This window comes from Macaca nemestrina, chromosome 13, assembly GCF_043159975.1.
Source record: "Macaca nemestrina isolate mMacNem1 chromosome 13, mMacNem.hap1, whole genome shotgun sequence".
Classification (NCBI taxonomy): domain Eukaryota; kingdom Metazoa; phylum Chordata; class Mammalia; order Primates; family Cercopithecidae; genus Macaca; species Macaca nemestrina.
This window is the reverse complement of record NC_092137.1, coordinates 118,424,323-118,445,602: the sequence shown is the minus strand read 5'-3', so window position 1 is coordinate 118,445,602 and position 21,280 is coordinate 118,424,323. Positions and strand designations below refer to the sequence as shown.

General features: G+C 39.5%; 1 protein-coding gene across 1 annotated transcript in view; it reads right to left on the bottom strand.

Moving 5' to 3' along the window:
• The window catches only part of LOC105490096 (LON peptidase N-terminal domain and ring finger 2), a 38,000-nt gene extending 22,709 nt beyond the window's left edge, over positions 1-15,291 (bottom strand). The window contains exons 1-2 of the mRNA XM_011755406.3: positions 14,262-15,291; positions 2,047-2,165 (exon numbers count right to left, since the gene is read on the bottom strand). Of these exons, the coding sequence (XP_011753708.2) occupies positions 2,047-2,165; positions 14,262-14,940 (798 nt within the window). The 5' untranslated portion in view covers positions 14,941-15,291. The remainder of the gene's footprint in view (positions 1-2,046; positions 2,166-14,261) is intronic.
• Positions 15,292-21,280: the final 5,989 nt, after the last annotated feature.

Here is a 21,280-nt window from a genome sequence, read left to right as displayed (position 1 = left end):
CATCTCAGCTTGATCACACTCAGCCACCTTAGTCTTCTCCTCAGTGAACTTACTGCCCATCCCCTTGCCTTACCTTCCAGTAGCACTTCTTCCCCAGTCCTTACTTATAATAATAAACTTAGAATATATCTTTTACTATCTTCAACTTACTTATTAAACTACGTTTTGGTTGAAGCTTCTCTTCACTGGGTGTCTGTCAAGAACTGAGGTCCACAGGTTTGCAACAGACCCTGCAGATATGGCCATCATCTCATACCACCTCATACACTAGATATTCATTTGCTGCCTCCCTTGAAAAGTTACAATTAGCCACGTACCTCTGTAGGAATTAAGTCTATCTTTCGTCAGAGACACACTGTCAAGTTTTTAGCTCAAAGAATAATACTATGGAGAGGAATCTAGTGTCAGAGGGCAATGCAGGGCTGCTGTCAGTCAGAAATAATAGTTATAATTCATAATAACTAAAGCTTGATCATTACTGATAGAAATTAACTCAGAAGAAGAGTGGCAGGGGAGAGGAACTGGGGAGATGTCGGTCAAAAGATACAGAATTTCAGTCAAACAGGAGAAATAAGTTCAAGAGATCTATTACAATACCATATGTTGAATATGGTCGATAATAATGTATTGCATTCTTGAAAACTGCTAAGAGAATAGATTTTAAGTGTTCTCACCACAAAAATGGTATGTGAGGTAATGCATATGTTAATTAACTTGAATTTGCCATTTCTCAGTGTATACATGTTTCAAATCAACATATTGCACCTGATAAATTATACAAATTTTTGTTTGTCAATTGAAAACATAATTTTAAAGAAGAATGGATGAAGGCATAGGAGAAAAGGCATTCGAAACTGGAGTCTAAACTTCTTTTATAGGGAAGCAAACAAGCAACAAAATAGATTTCTGAGCTTAGTCCAACAAATATCTGCTTCCATCCTTGGGCTTATTCCTAGGTTGAACTTGACACTCAAGCTAACCTGAAAATATTTGTTTTAAAAGATGGGAGGGAGGCCGGGCGCAGTGGCTCATGCCTGTAATCCCAGCACTTTGGGAGGCCGAGGCGGGCAGATCACGAGGTCAGGAGATTGAGACCAGCCTGGTTAACACAGTGAAACTCTGTCTCTACTAAAAAATACAAAAAATTAGCTGGGTGTGGTGGCAGGTGCCTGTAGTCCCAGCTGCGCGGGAGGCTGAGGCAGGAGAATTGCCTAGCCTAGGTGACAGAGCGAGACTCCACCTCAAAAAAAAAAAAAAAAAAAAAAAAAAACAGGTGGGAGGGAAAAAGGCAGGCTTCCCAGAGCTTGTCTACTAACCTGGCTTAATGTCTCTTTAATGTTTCTAAAACAGAGGTGATATAAAGTAATAGAGCAGAATAAATATTTTTAATTATTCACTGACTAATAGAGCATGCTATAGCTGGTAATTTCATCACAAGCTCTTCAAAACTTTAACATTCAAAGATTCGTGAAAAAGCTTTTATTCTTTGGCTTCTTAAACTTCTTTAAATGCTACTTAAGCTATCATTATTAGATCAGCAAAGTTCTTTTTTTGTCATGAGAGAAATATTAAACCTTTCCAATCAAAACACAGAGACTAAAATTAGTGTAAAATGTACACAAAATGTTACCTCTTTCACCAATAGCATTGATTTGTTCATATGCATATTAGGATCCAACAGCTAACCAGGATCATTATGTGATCTTCCTATTTACGCTGCAATTTTAAATATTTTTTTCTTCACTTACAACTTTATAAAATTTGATTTTATTTATATATTTTTTCAATGCAGGCAGCATATTATTCAGCTAAATATCTATTAAGTGTAATCAAAATTCGTGTTTCTCAGCTAAATTCAGTTGGAGATTTAGTCTTTTAAATCAGGTTGCTTTAGTATGAGGTAAGGATTGCTAAATGTAGGCTACAGTAACTTGAGGGAAACATACTTTGTCTACAGGTACCTGATCACAATAATCTTACTTTTATTTTTAAGAAAATGGTATAAACTTCACATTGATTATCTCCAAAGCGAACACATACAAATACCTTAATCAAGAGAGGTTCATTCTGACAGACTGCACTGGCATCCTGGAACGCTTGCTCATAGTTCTTCATGGTCAAATATAACTCTGCCCGCAGCAGCAATAATGAATTATCATCAGGAGCTGAAAGACAGGAGGAACACAAATCAATAAAAATGACCGCATTTAAAAACAAGCAATCTTAATGTCATTCCATATATTAAAGTGTATATATACATACGTATAAAGTATAAAGACGAAATAAGAAAGAACTGCTCCCTCCAATCATATTTAGAGTTTAGTTATTTGGGAAGTATATTTTTGACAGCTCCTCTCAGGAAAACAGGAAGAAGATTAACAAGACTTGAAAAAGCACCAAGAAAAACAGAGTACCACTGAGTATTCCTATACACACACACAAGCTACATCATCTCCAATAATAAATTCAGCAACGGCTGAATCCTCTTACTGCTACAGCTAGGTATTTTTAGAAGAGATTTAAAATAATTTTTTATGAAAGTATGCAAGGAAATTCATGTTTAAGAAACAGAAAAGTAAAACATTTTTTTTTTTTCCCAGACATCGAGTCTCGCTCAGTCGCCCAGGCTGAAGTGCAATGGCGTGATCTCGGCCCATTGCAACCTCTGCCTCCTGGGTTCGAGCAATTCTCTTGCCTCAGCCTCCCCAGTAGCGGGGATTACAGGTATGAGCCACCATGCTCGGCTAATTTTTGTATTTTTAGTAGAGATGGGGTTTCACCATGTTGACCAGGCTGGTCTCAAACTCCTGACCTCAGGTGATCCACCCGCCTCAGCCTCCCAAAGTGCTGGGATGACAGGTGTGAGCCACCGTGCCTGGCCCATAATTTGTTTTTCTACACAACTTGGTAGATGCTGATTTGTCCCCATAATTGTACCTAGAGTACATTCTCTTAAGGGAAGAAAGAAAAAAAAACTCCTTTCTCTGCATTCCTCAAGAGCAGAGGTCCTGATAATGACTCACACGCTGCCACAGACTTAAGTCCAGCTACACAGAAGCCAAAACTGGCTCTCTCTTTGAACTGACTTGCAGTCTACGAAGTATTGACTTGGCAGAGTCCCATGGCAAAGGCAGGAAGCCAGACCTCAGAAAGGCAGAACCATCACAGCCTTTTTCCTTACTGTGGGGCCTGGCTCACTCTACCTACGCCCACCTACGATCCTTGTAGGAGGGCTACAGCTATGCATTTTAGTTCAACCACACATTTTCTGAGCTCCTAACATGTGTTCTCATCCCTCTACCTGATGTACGTTTTCAGTTTCCTCCAAAACCTCAACCTTGATTATTTTCAAATTATCCCCTTGGTCCTTTCCAAATGCTACTAGCTTCCTTTTAGTTGACGTAGGTAACTGAGCAAGCCTGCACCAAAGAACTGACGCATCAAGATATTACACCAAGACATGGTGAAAAGTAACTACTTATAAATGTGTCATCACCACATATACGTCACATAGAGAAGGTATAACAAGAAAAAAGTAGAAGTGGAAAGAAATAGCAAGAGTTAAAGAATACAATTTGAATTATTAAAAGAGACATTGCTGGGTATGGATAACTGGCTAGAGCAGGTGGCAGAAACTTGTTTTCTGTAACAGGCCAGATAGTAAATATTTTAGGCTTTGCAGGCAAAGAGGCAAATGGAAAGATATTATATAGATATTTGTTTAACAAGAAGGAAAACAAATTTTCACAGATTTCTTATTGATGCAATTTAAAATATGGTAAGGATAATAATTTAAGTACTTTTTTGGAATACAGATAAACTAATGAAAGAATGGAATTCTGGTTTGGGGAATAACATTTTTCTTAATTAAGTTCCCAAGTTAGTGTTTCCTATAATCAAAACAACTGAAAATATTCATCTGTTAATTATGATTGAACACGAGATTTTATGTATTTCATCTTTGAAAATGCGCATAGTAACTCTGAAATGCTGGCATCAATTCATATGACTTTAAATTGAGCATTTTAATTGCTGAGAAGACATTATAGAATTCTATTAGATTATCCTCATGATATCTGCCTTTTTAGCATGTCATTAGATTATTTCCAACCAAAAGACTGGTGAAAGTGCCTCATACACACAGTTAAATGCATTTTGAAATATACAATTCTCCTTTGGAGATTTTTGGAAATCTACAAAAAAAAATGTGCTCCTAGAAGTATAGTTTTTTAGGCTTGGGTTATATCTGCTGCAAATCTGTGTAAGAATGGAGATCTCGTATCCTGTTTCCACTTGGCTAAAGTTTCTTATTAGTCCAATCTGCCAATGGATTCTCTGGAATGTTTTAAACAAGAATGTCATGCGCAATTCGCTCTGACTTTTTCATTCTAGTATTTATACATTGTACCTCCTATTTTCTCATACTCTCATATTGCAATAATAGTGATAGCATTTTCTCTTATTCTTGAATTTAAAACGTGTGTCTAATGTTTTAACATAAAATACGTTTGTTGTAAGTTTCTGAGAGAAAATATTTATCCAGTTAGGTGATTTCTCTCCTATTCCTAGTTTTCTGTAAGGACTTTATAACAAGTAGGTGTTAATTTTATAGACTGCTTTCAGCATCTGAGAGATTACATATCGTCTATCTCCTTCAACCTGTTGTGGTGAATTACTCTGAAAGATTTCTCTAGCACTGGATTATCCTTATGGCCCTAATATAAGCTCTTCTTGGTCTTAACTCTTATTACACTGCTGGACTCAAACTACTAAGAAATTTAATTAGGATTTTGACATCTATATACATATGTAAGACTAGCCTATACATTTTTTTTTCTTGTGCGAGCTTTACCTGATTGTGGTGCCAAGATTATACTAACCTTATTAAATGAGATGAAAATCTTCCCACATTTTTCTATGATCTGAAATAAGATGGAAATCAGTCATTGAGAGCTGTAAGGACTTGCTTGACCTTAGCACCTTTTCAGCAGAAGAGAATCCCTGAGGGGCATTACCATTTTTTTACAGGCTCATGTCAGCCTTTTACTTCTTCAGGGACAAATATTGATAATTTGTATTTTACTTAAAATTGTCCTTTTTATATAAGTTTTAAAATCTTTTGTAAATATCCTTTTATATCCGCAATTACGCTTCTTTATTCCTGATGGTATTTATGCCTCGCTTTTTCTTCAACACATTTGTCAAATATTTGTCCCTTAATGGTCTTTGTAATGAACCAGTTTCTGACCTGTTAACTAAGTCAATTTTTTTCTGTTTTACTAATATCTTGTTCATTATTCCTCTGCTTATACTATCTTTGTGTTAGCTTAATTAATCTTGATAAAGCTTCCAGGGTTAAAAATACATTTCATTTACATTTATTTTTAATCATTCTTTTTTATATTTAAGTTTCTACTCACATTCTAAAGGGTGCTTTAACTGAAGTCCAAATTTCATAAAATTCACACCTCCCATCTACACTTGATCTTAGCCAAAAGGCCAAAAAACAAACACTTCTCATCTAGACACTGAATGAATCAAACTGTTTTCTCTGTTGGCTTCCACCTTTTGGTGATACATTTGTGAGGACAGCACTTCACAATTTAGTCTTTTAAAACACATAAAATAAATGCCTACACATTTTCTAAGGATTAAACCTTAGGCTTAACAAAACTAAAGGAATTCTCCAAGGATCACTCAAAAATAAGTAGAAGAGGAAGTGCACATTTAAAGTCTTTGTGGAGACAAAACATATGGAAGAAAAATGTACATATGTACTTCCCAAGGAATTGATGCAAAATTTCAGTAGGTTCACCAATTAACCCCTCTATGGGGAAAAGTCGTAAGAGGGCAGCCTACGACCCAGGCTTTGAGAGGAAAACAAGAGATGTCTACCACATCTGTGTTTAGGGTTCACCAAAGGCTGTCTTCCAATTGCAACCCAGAGCCACTGTTGTACTAGGAGCTAGGGTTACAGCTATAAAATTTGTCAAATGTGTGCAGTGGTGAGAAATGGAGAATTACATGTTATTTTAAATGAGTTAAATGAACCAGGCATGGTGGCACATGCCTGTAATCCCAACACCTTGGGAGGCCGCGGTGGGCAGATCACTTGAGATCACAAGTTTGAGACCAGCCTGGCCAACATGGCGAGACCCCATCTCTACTAAAAGTAAAAAATTAGTCAGTCATGGTGGCACGTGGCTGTAATTCCAGCTACTTGGGAGGCTGAAGCACAAGAATCACTTAAACCTGAGAGGTGGAGGTTGCAGTGAGCCAAGACTGTGCCACTGCACTCCAGCCTGGGTGACAGAGTGAGACCCAGTTTCAAATAAAGAAACAAACAAACAAACAAACACATAAAGTAATAAAAACTGGGTAGTGTTCCCTGTGAAAAGAAAGAATGGCAATACTCCTCAAAGCCTATTTATTCAAATTGATGGGAGACTGTAATTACAGAGTCAAGCCCACAAATCTTAGGTGTGTATCTTGAACTCTTACATATGCACCCGTGCCATCATCACACCAATCATCCCCAGGGCCTAAGCGGGTTCCCTTGTGCACTATCCCACTTAGTGTGCACTGCTAAAGGTAACCACCATTCTCACCTCTGTCACTTTGGATTACTTTTTCCAGTTTTCTAACTTCTCTAAATGGATAATTATAAATGGAATGTACTTTTTTTGTATCTGACTTCTCACTAAATTATCATTCTGTGAGATTCATTCATATTGTTATATGTCTCAGTAATATTTTTAAATTAATCTTTCAATAAAATTTAAAAATCGCTGTGTAATATTACACTGTAGGATTGATTTATTTACTCATTCTACTAGTGACGAACAATTGAACTGCTCCCCAAATGTTTCTGGCATATATAAATAAAGCTGTAATGAATATTCCTGTACACATATTTTGATGGACATAAGCATTCATTTTTATCTAGGAATATACTCAAAAGTATAAATGCCACATCAGAGGTTGTATGAGTTTTGCTCTAGCAGGTGCTACCAAACATATTTCTTAAGTTGTCACACAAACTTATGCTTCCACCAGTAATTTAAGAGTTCCAATTGCTGCAAATAAAAATGAATTATTGCCAGTTCTTTTCATTTCAGCTACTCTGGTGGGGATGTACTAACTTATTTTCATTTTAATTTGCATTTGAGCACTAATTATGTTGTGCAGTCTTTTAGATGTTAATTGCTCAGTTGGAGATCTAGTTTTAAAAAGCACCTGTTTAACTCTTTGCGTATTACGTAGTTTCAGCTCAAGTTGTTTCTATCAATGGTGTTAAGTGAGTACTTACTGTGTTTAGACAGATCGGCTTTTTCTTTTTGAATCATAGGCATTATTTATTCTGCATTAGAGGTCTCAGTAAGATATTTGTATACTCATCCCCTTCTCTTTTGGGGGCCTCTGAGGAACAGAAGTTTTATGGTTATGCTTTTTGTGTCTTATTTAAGAAACAACTGCCTACCCCAAGTCCTTGAAAAGGGTCTCCTATGACTCCTAGATACTTAATTATAATTTTGTTATATGATGTGAGATAGGTATTCAAGTTTTTTTTTCCATATAGAAAAGCAACTCTTTTCTCCCCATTGAATTCCATTGGCATCTTTGTAGAAAATCAAGAAACTGTATATGTGAGAGTCAGTTTCAATGTGTCTATTTTTAAGCCAATACAATGCTGTCCTAATTACTGCAGCATTATAGTAAGTATTGGTATCTGCTGGTGTAAATCCTCCAGCGTGGTTTTTTTTCTTCATTGTTGCCTTGGTCATTCATCAATTTCCACCAAAAACATTGGCTAGGATTTTCTCTGAGATTGTACTGAATTTACCATTCAATCAGCAGAGAACTCACGTCTTGCCAATACTGAGTTTTGCAATCCATGAAAAAAATGATATATCCATCCATTTAAGTCTGCTTTAATTTCTCTCAGAAATGTTTCATGTTTTCAGTGTATTGAAATGAAATTTTCAGTGTAGAGGTATTAAACATCTTTCAGACATTTCAGGATTTATTCCAAGGAATCTGTTTATATAAATTGTTTAAAAATTTTTTTCCTATTTGCTTTTTTCTAAGTATATAGTTAACTTTGATACCTCTATATTGACCTTGTAGGCAGCAATCTGGATAAATCATTTATAATTTCTAATAGTTCATACATTCTTCTGCAGTTTCTACGTATGCCAGGTCATCTACAAATAATGACAGTTTTTTGTTTATCTTTTATTTTTCCAATCTTAATACATAGCTATCTAGAATCTCCAGTGAAATGCTGAGTGGCAGTGAGAATAGAATATTGTTACCTTCTCATTCAATGGGAAAACATTATTTCATCATTAATTATGACAGCTGCTATCTCATTTTTATAGACTTTTAACAAATTAAGAAAGTTCCCTTTTATTCGTAGTTTCCTGAAAGATGCTAACACGCATCATACCATTTTTCTTTTTTCTGTAAAGATGGTGAATTACATTGCTTGATTTTCCAGGACTAAACAAAACTTAACCTGCTTGATAGTGATGTGATATTCTTTAAGGATATCAATGGATTCAGTTTGCTAATATTTTGTTTAGGATTTTTGCAACTATATTCATAAGAAATATTGGGCTGTATTTTTCCTGTCTTGTTACTGATTTTGGCTCCTTTATTTCCTTCTCTGTACTCTCTTTGGATTCTATTTGCTTTTCTTTTTCTAGCACCTTGAAATTGAAGCCTAGAGATCACTATTAGCTGTTCTTTTGTAGTATGGGCACTTAAAACAGGAAGTTTCCCTCTAAGCACTGTTGCACTGCATCCCATAGTGTTTGATATTTGTATTTTCATTATCATTCAGGTAAATTAGAAAAATTTCCTGGCCGGGCACAGTGGCTCACACATGTAATCCCAGCACTTTGGGAGGCCGAGGCAGGTGGATCACAAGGTCAGGAGATCGAGACCATCCTGGCTAACACGGTGAAATCCCATCTCTACTAAAAATACAAACAATTAGCCGGGCATGGTGGTGGGTACCTGTAGTCCCAGCTACTGGGGAGGCTGAGGCAAGAGAATGGCGTGAACCTGGGAGGCAGAGCTTGCAGTGAGCTGAGATTACGCCACTGCACTCCAGCCTAGGCGACAGAGCAAGACTCCATCTCAAAAGAAAAAAAAAAAGAAAATTTTCTAATAATTATTAGAAATTCTAATAATTCTAATAATTACTAGAAAATTAGAAAATTTTCTGCTTTACATTGTGATTCATTTTACCCATCATTATATAAAAATATATTGCTTAATTTAAAAATATTTGAAAATATTCTGTTTACCTGCTATTTAATTTAAGTCCACAGTGTTTAAAGAAGATATACAGTCTGATTTCAATCTTTTAATATTTATTATGATTTCATGGCCTAATCCAGGAGTTGGCAAACGCAACCACAGGCCAACTCCAATGCTCTGCCTATGGTCATGGGAGCCTAAATGGCTGTGTTTTTGCAGTAGTTGTAGACACATATTAATTAAATCAAAGTGCTGCAGTATGTTGTACCTATATCCTTACCTATTTTTCAATCCTTACTTTATCAGTTACTAAAAGTTTTGTTCAAAATCTCCAGTGATTTCCCCTTTCACTTTTGTCTCCTTTTGTTCTCTCCACGTGTGTGTGTATACACTTGTTGTTAGGTGCATAAAAATTTAGGAATATTATGACACATTATTTTTTCTGTTGAACTGACTCATTCATCATAAATGTCTTTATTTCTTCTGATATTCCTTGCCTTAAATAATACTTTATCTCATAGTCATTTTGCCATATCAGGCCTTTTTTTTTTTTTTTTTTTTTGTCCGTCTCTGTTGCCATCCTACTAATTTTAACCTTTTTGTGTTCTTACACCTAAAGTTTACCTCGTGTGTAAACAGCATGTAACTATAATTCACTTAATCCAGTCTGCCAACATTTAGTTTTTAAATGGAAAATTCAGGTCTTCACATTTAATGTAAATTAAATCCCCATTTTTCTATTTCTTTTCTAGTTATCCCACTTATTCTCTGCTGCTCTATTTTTCCCTCCCATTTTCTTTCGGATTAATCAAGTATTACTTTACTATTTCACTACAGGTTTTTAATTTTACCTTCCTATTGGTGGTTACTCAAGAGAACAGAACATGCAAACCTGATTTAGCAGTCTACTTTAAATTAGTACTTTTACTACCTCCAAAACAGTGTATAAACCATACAACAATTTAACTGTATTTGCCCATTCTGGCTTTGTACTATTGCCATATCCTTCACTTTTATGTATGTTACAAATACCACAAGACATTATTATTGTTATTTGAAATAGTCAATATTGTCTTACATTGTTACACCTTCTAGCACTCTTTACTCTGTGCATTAGTTCCATGCATCCATATGGATACTTTTCCTTTAGCCGGAAGACTTCCCCTCAGTATATTATGAAATGTAATTCTGATGGCAATAAAATACTTTAGCTTGAGTTACTTCTTTGGTTTAAAGAACCTTGATTTTGTCTCTATTTGTGAAAAATATTTTCAGCTGGGTAATGAATTCCAGCTAGGTTTTGTTTTTTGTTTCAGCACTTTAAAGACATTATTCCATTATCTTCTAGCTTTAATAATTTTGTCTAAAAGTCAACTGTCAGTCTTCTATGATTCCTTCGAAGGAACTATGTCCTGTCTTCTCTAACTGCATTTAAATTCTCTTTATCTTTGGTTTTCAGGAACTTAACTATAATGCACTTGGATGGGTTTTGTGTGTATGTTTGTGTGTGCATTTGTGTCCACCCTGTCGGGCTTAGTGAACTTTTTGATTCAGTGATTTAAAGTTTCTCATCAGATTTGGAAAATTCTCAATTACTTTTTTCTTTAAATATTTCTCTTGCCTTTCCCCTCTCTCTTCTTTCAGGATTCCAATTTCATAGATGTTGGAACTTCTGTCTGTGTCTCACATAACTCTCATGCTCTCTTTTATTCTTCTTCTGTGATTCAGTTTGGATATTTTCTGTTGACTTGCTTCTGAGTTTTCTCATTCAGACTTCTGATGTGTGCCATCTGGTTTGTAACAAATCTAATTAATTCTCAACTTCAGATATTGTATTTTGAATTTCCAGAATACTCACTTGGCTCTTTTTTATAGACAACTGTCTTCTGAATGCTTTATATTTTCATACATTTATTTACCTCTTACATACGTACTAGTGATTTTAAATTCTACTCATAACTTACTGGCCAAAAGTAGTCACATGGCTCCACCTAATCACAAGTGGACCAGGAAGTGCAATCCTACCTTGTTTGGGGAAGGTATAGAGATAGACCAGTACTAATGACTTCCACACTTGGCTAAGGTCACATAATAAATAAGTGTCAGAAGTCAGGTGTGGTGGCTTATGCCTATAATCCTGGCACTTTGGGAGGCTGAGGTGGGCAGATCACTTGAGGACAGGAGTTGGAGATCAGCCTGGACAACATAGTGAAACACATCTCTACTAAAAACACACAAAAAAATACAATGCATGGTGGTGCATGCCTGTAATCCCAGTTACCTGAGAGGCTGAGTCACGAGAATCACTCTTGACCCCAGGAGGCAGAGGTTGCAGTGAGCCGAGATCATATCACTGCAGTCCAGCCTGGGTGACAAAGCGAGACCTTATCTCAAAGAAAAAGAAAAAGCCAGGCGTGGTGGCTCATGCCTAATATCCCAGCACTGTGGGAGGCTGAGGAGGGTGGATCACAAGGTCAGGAGATCGAGACCATCATAGCCAACATGGTGAAACCCCATCTTTACTAAAAATACAAAAATTATCTGGGTGTGGTGGTGTGTGCCTGTAATCCCAGCTGCTAGGGAGGCTGAGGCAGGAGAATTGCTTGAACCAGGGAGGTGGAGGTTGTACAGCCATGCCACTACACTCCAGCCTGGTGACAGAGCAAGACTCCATCTAAAAAAAAAAAAAAGTCAGAGCTTGGATCTAAACATAGGTATTTCTGATTCCAAACATCTGTGGCCTTTTTTTTTTTTTTTTTTTTTTTTTTTTTAACTATATCAAAACTTCTTTAAAAGGGCTAATTTATTTGGAAATTAAATGTTTTCATAAAATTTTAAGCTAATCTTTGAATAGAAAAATGAATACATTCTATATAAGTTCTCATATGAATTTACTGAAATAGTCTATTTGAAAAACCTTTAAACTAGGTCTAATATACACATAGAAAAGCAAAAAATGTAAGTATATAGTGCAATGAACTGTTGCAAAGTGAACACACTTGTGTATCCATCCCCTAAATCAAGAAACAGAACATCACCACTATCCCACAGATCCCTCTCATACTTCCTCACAATCACTATTCCCTTTTCATTCACCCAAGGTAAACACTGTCCTTACTTCTAACATCCTACAGTAATTTTGTCTGTTTGGACTTACAGATACATAGGATCATATAGTAAAAACGCTTGAGTCTGACTTCTTCCACTTAACATTATGTTTGTGAGATTTGTCCACATCGTAGTTTGTAACTGTAGTTGATTTATTTTCTTTCTGTATAGTATGCTATGAAAACATAATCATATATTCACCCCTTCTGCTCTTACTGGACATTTGGGTTGTGTGCACTTTTGGGGTGTCTCTAACAATGACATACACTCTTGTACCTACTTGCACATTCTTTTGGGGGCACATATGCATATACCTCTTTGAAACTATTTGGCCAACGACAGGCTTATCATCTGTAGACACTACCAAATATTTTTCAGGGGTATAATATGCAGTCCCTTCAGCAGCATATAAACATCGCAGCTTTTCATTTTTCTATATCTTCTCCAACATCTAAATATAGATGAAGCATTTCCAATGAAAATTTGGTGTTGGAATTGGGTAGTGCAGTAAATGCAAAATATATAATGAATTTCAAAGGCTAAGTTTAAAAAAGGAAAATCTCAATTATTTTTTAAAATTGAAGGCATGTTGAAATAATATTTTGAATGCATAGGGTTAAAAATTGCTAAAATAAATTTCACCTGCTTTTTTCACCCTTTCAATGTAGCTACAAGAAAATTCCAAATATTTGTGGCTTACACGGCAATTCTATTGGGTAGTGCTGCTCTAACACCACCAATACGTAAATTAGTAGAAAACTAAAAAATATGCCTGTTAAAGTATGGATATGTTGGTTGCAAAAACTACAGAATACTTGTCAGAAAAGCTGAGTTAAGTGCTCTATTCCAGCAGAGAATATCCCAATTTAGATATAGATATTGAGCACTTGTTCAATTATTGTTTTTTTTTTTTTTTTGCAAGACAAAATTGGATGCTAGTCACCTTATAATTTGTGCTTTCTAAAAGAGAAAACCTTAATCCTAGGTTTAAAATAACATGCGAACTGACTGTAGCATGCTAGAAGATTCTTTTAGTAACAAGAGATTCAACAAGTCTTCTCGGCTAGTGCTTTAAATCACATACCCCCTATCATAAAACCGGTGAAACCAGAAAGCAAACGGTCCTCCTCGCACGGCCCCAAACAACTGCCAATAGAGCGCATATTCATATGTCAAAGCCCAAAACGATGACAGAAGTTTGGTCTTCCTTTCAGCTAAGTAGTGTTAACAGGTGGTGGTTGGGTGGAGGCAGGAGAGTGCCTGTTGCTGGTCTCAGGCCTCAGATAAATCAGGGAGTGACTGAATGAATAATTTTAAAATTACACACACTAGTCAGTGTAACTATCTTGTAAGTTAAATACGCCATGACATCTAATGATGGCCTCTGAGACAGAGAGCAGGCTAGAGCCAGAGCGTGTGACGTGATGACAGCAGAGTGGAGGGGCTTCCTTCCTGGCTATATTAGCTGAAACCCAAAGCAAATCCTGCCCCAGTACAAGGCACCCCGTTCCGCGCCTCTAGTGTGTCAGTTACGTGCATTTTCCCTCAGGATGAGCAAAAATATTTCGTCATCCTCCCCACTCCTCAACAGCGCAGAAGGTGCCAAAAGGCAATTACAGGACCTTACAGAGCTGCTCCCGGGGCCGCGGGAAACTTACCAGCATCCTGGAAAAGACAAAACCAGTGGGGTGCAGGTGGCCTCTCCTGGCTACAGGGTGTGGCCGCCCCCACCTTTCACCTTCCCATGGTTAGGAAGCAAAGTGACCCCTAAGCCCGGACAATGCACTCGAAAGCCCAAAACCTGTCAGGCCCACCGGTCAGCTCCCCACCCCGCTGCTGGGCCCGACAGGTGTAGGGGAGGCGGACCCTCCCCGCAGCCGACTCACCGAGATCCAGCGCCTGGTCGCACCTGAGCAGCGCGGCCTCGGGCTGCTGCTGCCGCTGCAGGCTACGCGCCTGGCCCGCCAACCTGCGCAGCCGGCACTCTGCCGGGAAGCACTTCTCCAGCAGGCCGCTCAGCACCACGTTCACGCGCCGCGCCTGCGGCCGCGCGGGCCCCGGCTCCACGCAGCGCTTGCAGACTGTGAGCCCGCAGGGCAGCGTCACCGGCTTGTGCAGCAACCGCCGGCAGCGCGGGCAGCCGAGCAGGTCGCGGGGCGCGCGGGGCGCCGGGGCCGGCCCTTCCTCGCCCGGCGCCTCGGGCTCGCCGCCCGGGTTCTCCGCGGACAGCGGCCGCTCGCGCAGGCCCACGGCGCGCACCAGGCCGCCCGCCAGCTCCTCCAGCTCCTCCGGCCGCAGCGCCCCGAGCCGCGCGGCGCCGCGGAACGCGCCCAGGGCCTCCGGGAGGCGGCCGGCGCGGGCCAGCGCGTCCCCCAGCCTCAGGCACAGGCCGCGGTCCGGCTGCGCCAGCCCGGCTAGCATGGAGCGGAAGAGCTCGGCTGCCATCTCGTACTCGCCCGCGCGGAAGGCCTCGTCGCCCTCCTCTAAGCGCTGGGCGATCGGCTCCGCGCGATCGCAGCCGGGACACTGGGGTGGCGGCGGCGGCGGGACCGGCTCGGGGCTCATCACCGCGGGGCTGCGACGACGCGGGTCCGGAGCGAAGGCGCGGAGCAGGGAGGACGCGCTGCTGCTGGGAACTGGTCTGCGGGAGCGCGGTCTCAGCCTTCGCCAGCAGCCACGCGCGGCTGGGGGCGGCGCGCTGCGAGCGGCTGAGACCGCGGGCGGGGGCGGGCGCCTGGCTCGGGCAGCGTCCTCAGCGCGGCGTGGGCGGCGAGCCCCGCAGGGCTGCAACCGTTCCGGGGCGGGGGCCGCGACAGGCACCCGGGCGCAACCTGAGCCCCTGCCCACGCGCGACGGCCTCCCAGTCCCGCGGGCTTCGGTAACTCAGGTCGCTGCGGGAACGCGGTGACCGCGCTCCAGGTCCGCGTCTTCTGCGCTGCTTCCCCCACACCCTCGCCTGGGGGCCCCTGCGCGACTGCGCGCGCGTCTCCTGCCCGCCGCCTCCCTACAGAGGTGCCGGGGCCCTGAGAGCAGGTGGCCTTGGCCAAGGGCTGCTGGCGCGCCGGCTCCGCGGCACCTGCTCTTCGCCAGAGGCCTGGTCGCCCCCACAACCTGTGGCTCTGCTTAAGCGCGAACCCAGGAAAAGTCACCAAACGCATCACGCATCTCTAGCTTCGACTTAGGAAATTGTCCTAAATGTCTGGGGAGGCTGAAGTGGGCACCCCGAGGCCCCGCCTCAGCGAGCTTCTGTTAACGAAACTCCAGGCTGAGGCCTTTGAGACCTCATTTTAACAGAGAACGTGGAGGGCCAAGAAAACCAGATGCCAGGAGGAGAGAGGGATTTGAGAAATGGACAATTGTATTGTGCCCTTGATTAGGAAGCAGAAATAGAATTAGAAATAGAATTCTAATTAATAGAATTAGAATAGAAATAGAAAGTGCACCCTAACATGGAGTACTGCAGACGTTAAGTTGCTGGGGAGAGGGAGTTAAACGCTCCGTTGGTGTACAAGCAAGGATTAAATTAAAATCCTCTGTGCGCATTAACTGGGTTCAGAATTTCTCCTATATAGCCTATATATTTCTCCTTATAGTTCTCCTGTATAGCCTGCTCCCTTCTTCCTGTTGTCACAGTATCTGTTTTATCCTGTGTATTTGAATACAATAAAATGCATTACGATATTCTAGAATTCATACTACTGTTCATATTTCAAGAAGAAATTTTTTTAAAGATTGGAGAGGTTTTTCTACATCTAAAACTGCTGGCTAAAGAATATATAAAATACCTTTACCACATCTGGCTTTGCGAAAGGAGAAATGCCTCATTAAGTGAGAGAACATTTTAGACCAGTTCCTAAAAGGGAAAAAGAGGCAACTTTTGGCCAGCCCTGTAGTTCTACAATAAACAAATGCAGAGCACCCCCTTCCCTTTCCATGAGGGATTTCCCCCAGCTGTCTACTTAGTTGATAACAGTCTACTGTTTGGGTCTCTTTTTCATTACTGAATTATTTCAAATTCACTTTTGCAATCACCATTTGGATTTTTATCTGCTTTGTTTATAAAATAACAGTTCACTTACATTTGAAGGTGATGTATCCATCAAATTCACAACAATCAGGAAGCAATGGGGAAAAAGCTTCAGAGCACAGACCATACAGTAAAGATTATGAAACCTTATGATCTCAGATCCTATTGTTCTTATTTTAGACAAATTTCTAGCAAGAGAACAGAAAGAAGCTGCCAGAGGTATGCCTGCTGAGAGCAAGTAATGTTTAAAGCAAAAATATGAGTGTGTTGTGAAGTTTATAACATGTAGAAATAAAATGTATTACAAAAATAACACAAAGGCAGGTAGAGGAGAAATGGCAGGATACTGTTGTAAGGTTCTAATGCTATATGTGAAATGGTATAATGTCACCTTAAGAAAGACTGTAATGAGCTAAGGATGTGTACTCTAAACCCTAAAGCAACCTCCTAAATAACACAAAGAGCTATAGTTTAAAAACCTATAGAGATGAAATGAAATTGTTAAAAACAACAGAAAAACTCTATTAATCCAAAAGAAGGCATTAAAAAGAGAGGAAAGAAACAATTAGATAGAACAAATAGCAAGATGGCAGGTTTAAACTCAACTATATCGGTTAATGTTCACTAAATATTGTCTAAATACCATAATTAAAAGGCAAAGATTATCAAAAGGAAGGCCCAGATATATGCTGCCTACTGAAGGAGAAAAAAAAAAAAACCCTTTATACAAATAAGGTAAAGGTAAAAGGATGGAAAAAGATGTTCTAGTTAACTCTAACCAAAATAAATCTAGAGTGACTATATTGATATCTGACAAAGTCGATTAAATAAGAACATTGCTAGGAGAAAGGATGGTCATTTCATAATGATAAAGGTGTTAGTTGGTCAAGAGGACAACAGTCCTAACCATGTGTGTTCCCAATAAGAGAGCTTTAAAATATTTGAAGCAAAAACTGATAGAACTGTAAGGTGAAATAGGTAAATTAATAATTATAGTTGGATATTTAAATATCACTTTTTCACCACTAAAAAGAACAAGATCATGTCCTTTGTAAGGACATGGATGTAACTGGAAGCCATTATCCTCAGCAAACTAACACAGGAACAGAAAACCAGACATCACATGTTCTCACTTACAAGTAGGAACTGAACAATGAGAACACATGGACATAGGGAGGAGAACAACACACACTGGGGCCTGTCAGGGTGGGATCGGGGGCGGGAGAGCATGAAGAAAAATAGCTAATTCATTCTGGGCTTAAAACATAGGTGATGGTTTGATAGGTGCAGTAAACCACCATGGCACACGTTTACCTATGTAATAAACCTGCACATCCTGCACAGGTACCCCAGAACTTAAAAATAAAATACCCCTCTTTCAGCAATTAATACAAGTATACTGAAAATCAGTAAAGATATGGAACACTTGAGCAATTCTACAAACCAACTGAATCTGATTGATATTTATAGAACACTCCTCCAACAATAGCAGAATACACATTCTTTTCAAGTGCACATGGGACATTTACCAATATAGAACATCTTAGAGCCATGAAACAAATCTCAATTTAAAACTATTCCTTCTAGGACACTGATAAATCGATACATTGGATCAAATTGAGAACTTCTGCTGTTTAAAAGACACTGCTAAGACATGCTGCACACTAGGAGAAAATATTGGCAGATCACATAGCTGATAAAATATGAACCAAAAATATATAAAGAACTCTAAGAACTCAATAAGAAAATGCAGAACTGGATTGAAAGGTGAGTGGAAGATTTGAACAGTTATTTCATTGCAGAAGACACATTGATGGCAAAGAAGCACATGAAAATACGCTCAGCATTATGAGTCACTGGGTAAATGCAAATGAAACCTCAAGCAGCCAGTACTGCGCACCTAGTAGAATGTCTGTGATTAAAGAGGCTGACCATGCTGAGTGCTGGCAAACACAGGGGGCATGCAGAACTCACACACCGCCAGTGGGAGTGTACCATGGTGCAGCCACTTTGGACTACAGTTTGGCAGTTTCTTACAATGTTAACGGTATACTTACCATATTAACCACCCATTCCACTTCTAGGTATTTATCCGAAAGAAATAAAAGCATGTGTCCATTCAAACACTTCTACATGAATCTTCATAGCAGCTTTATTTGTAACACCCCCAAGCTAGAAATAATTCAAATGTCTATCATCGGGTGAATGAACAAATTAGGATTTATCTACACAACTGAAAACTATTCAGAAATAAAAAGGAATGAACTATTAATGTATCAAACAACATGTATGAAATCCAAAATAATTATGCTGAGCGAAACAATACAGCAAGGTAGAGCGCATATGTATAAATCATTCCATTTATACAAAAATCTTAGGCTGGGTGCGCTGGCATACACCTGTAATCCCAGCACTTTGAGAGGCCAAAGCAGGCAGATTGCTTGAGCCCAGGAGTTCGAGACCAGCCTGGGCAAGATGGTGAAACCCCTTCTCTACTAAAAATACAAAAAATTAGCCAGGCATGATGGCACATGCCTGTAGTCTCAGCTACTCAGGAGGCTGAGGTGGGAGGATGGCCTGAACCCGGGAGGTCAAGGCTGCAATAAGCCATGATTGCACCACTGCAGCCTGGGCGACAGGAGTGAGACCCCGTCTCAAAAAAAAAAAAAAAAATATATATATATATATACACACATATATATATATATACACATATATATATATATTTTGAAAGTATGAGTGAATCTACACTAATAGAATCTACACTACAGTTGAGTGGTCATGTGGGGATGGGAAGAGGGATTACAAAGATCCATGAGGAAACTTTTAGGGGTGATGCACACATTTGTTACCTTGATTGTGGCGATGTTCTCGTGGGTGTATTTATGTGTCAGAACTTATCACAATATATACTTTTTTATTACAAAAACCATTTTTTATAGAGATGGGGTTTCACTGTGTTGCCCAGGCTGGTCTCGAATTCCTGAATTCAAGCAATCCATCTGCCTCAGCCTCCCAAAGTGCTGGTACAGACATGAACCACTGCACCCAGCCTATATACTTTAAATATATGCATCTTATTGTATTGCAATTATACCTCATTAGGGCCTCTTTTAAATATGTGTCAATTTAAAGAGAGGTACTTAAAAATTAAAATTTTAAAAAATATATAGGATGCTTCTAAAGCTATATTTTACAGAAAATTATAGCCTTAAATGCTTATATTAAAAAATAATAGGCCGGGCGTGGTGGCTCAAGCCTGTAATCCCAGCACTTCAGGAGGCCAAGGCGGGCCGATCACGAGGTCAGGAGATCGAGACCATCCTGGCTAACACGGTGAAACCCCGTCTCTACTAAAAAAATACAAAAAACTAGCCGGGCGAGGTGGCGGGTGCCTGTAGTTCCAGCTACTCAGGAGGCTGAGGCACGAGAATGGCGTAAACCCAGGAGGCGGAGCTTGCAGTGAGCTGAGATCTGGCCACTGCACCCCAGCCTGGGCGACAGAGCCACACTCTGTCTCAAAATAATAATAATAATAATAATAATAATAATAATAATAATAACTCAAAAGCAATGTGTTGAACATCTAACTCAAAAAGTTGGGGATAAAAACCAACAGAATAAACCCCAAAAGTAATAAGAAGACAAAGAGAAAAAACTAGTGAATAGTTGTTATCTTGGTAAGAAGATAACAGATATCAACTCAAAAGGTGAGAAAAAAGGAGCAAAGAGGCGACAAAATGAAACACTATAATTTTTTTTTTTTTTTGAGACGGAGTCTCGCTCTGTCACCCAGGCTGGAGTGCAGTGGCCGGATCTCAGCTCACTGCAAGCTCCGCCTCCCGGGTTCACGCCATTCTCCTGCCTCAGCCTCCCGAGTAGCTGGGACTACAGGCGCCCGCCACCTCGCCCGGCTAAGTTTTTGTATTTTTAGTAGAGACGGGGTTTCACTGTGTTAGCCAGGATGGTCTCGATCTCCTGACCTCGTGATCCGCCCGTCTCGGCCTCCCAAAGTGCTGGGATTACAGGCTTGAGCCACCGCGCCCGGCCCGAAACACTATAATTAAGAGGACAGACATAAGTTCAGATGTATCAGAAATTTTAATAAATGTAAGAAGACAAAACTTACCAGTTAATCACTGAATATATCAGTTTGTAAAATAATCCAGTCCAACTATATGTTATTTTAAAGAGGTACACCTCAATTATGACAACAGATATAAGTTAACAATAAAAAGATGAAAAAAGATATATCAGGTAAATACTAACAAAAATAAAGCTAGGATGGCTGTGTTAACAGCAGATAAAATAGATTTTAAGGCAAAAAGCATCATTAGTCACACCTAATGATGCAAGGTTCAACTCACCATGAATATACTAAATTCTAAGTGGGTATGAAATTAATAAAAGATTCTCAAAGTGTATAAAAGAAAAGACATTGACGCAACTACTTGGGTAGACCAGAAGTGGTGAGTGAAAGTGAAATTTTACTCTTTTTAAAAGGATTTCTTGTTGTTTTTATAAAACCCTTTAGTATATGAGATTTCAAGCAGGCATAGCCAAAGCAGAGAGGAGAGTAATAACAAAGCACCATGTATCCATCTCCCAGCTTCAACTCACAGCCTATCTTGTTTCTCACTTTTCCCTCCCCTGCCCTTTTCAACAGACATCTCAGATATCAAATCATTTCATCTGTGAATAACTCAACATGTATCCCCAAAAGGTAAGGAATCCTTTAAAAACAAAACACCACACCTTCATCACATTTTTTAAAAAGTCATGTGATGTCATCGAATTATCCAGTCAGTTCATAATTCTCTGTCTTGTCACTTTTTAAGTTTGTTTGCTTGAGTCAGAATCAGAATTCAAATAAGGTCC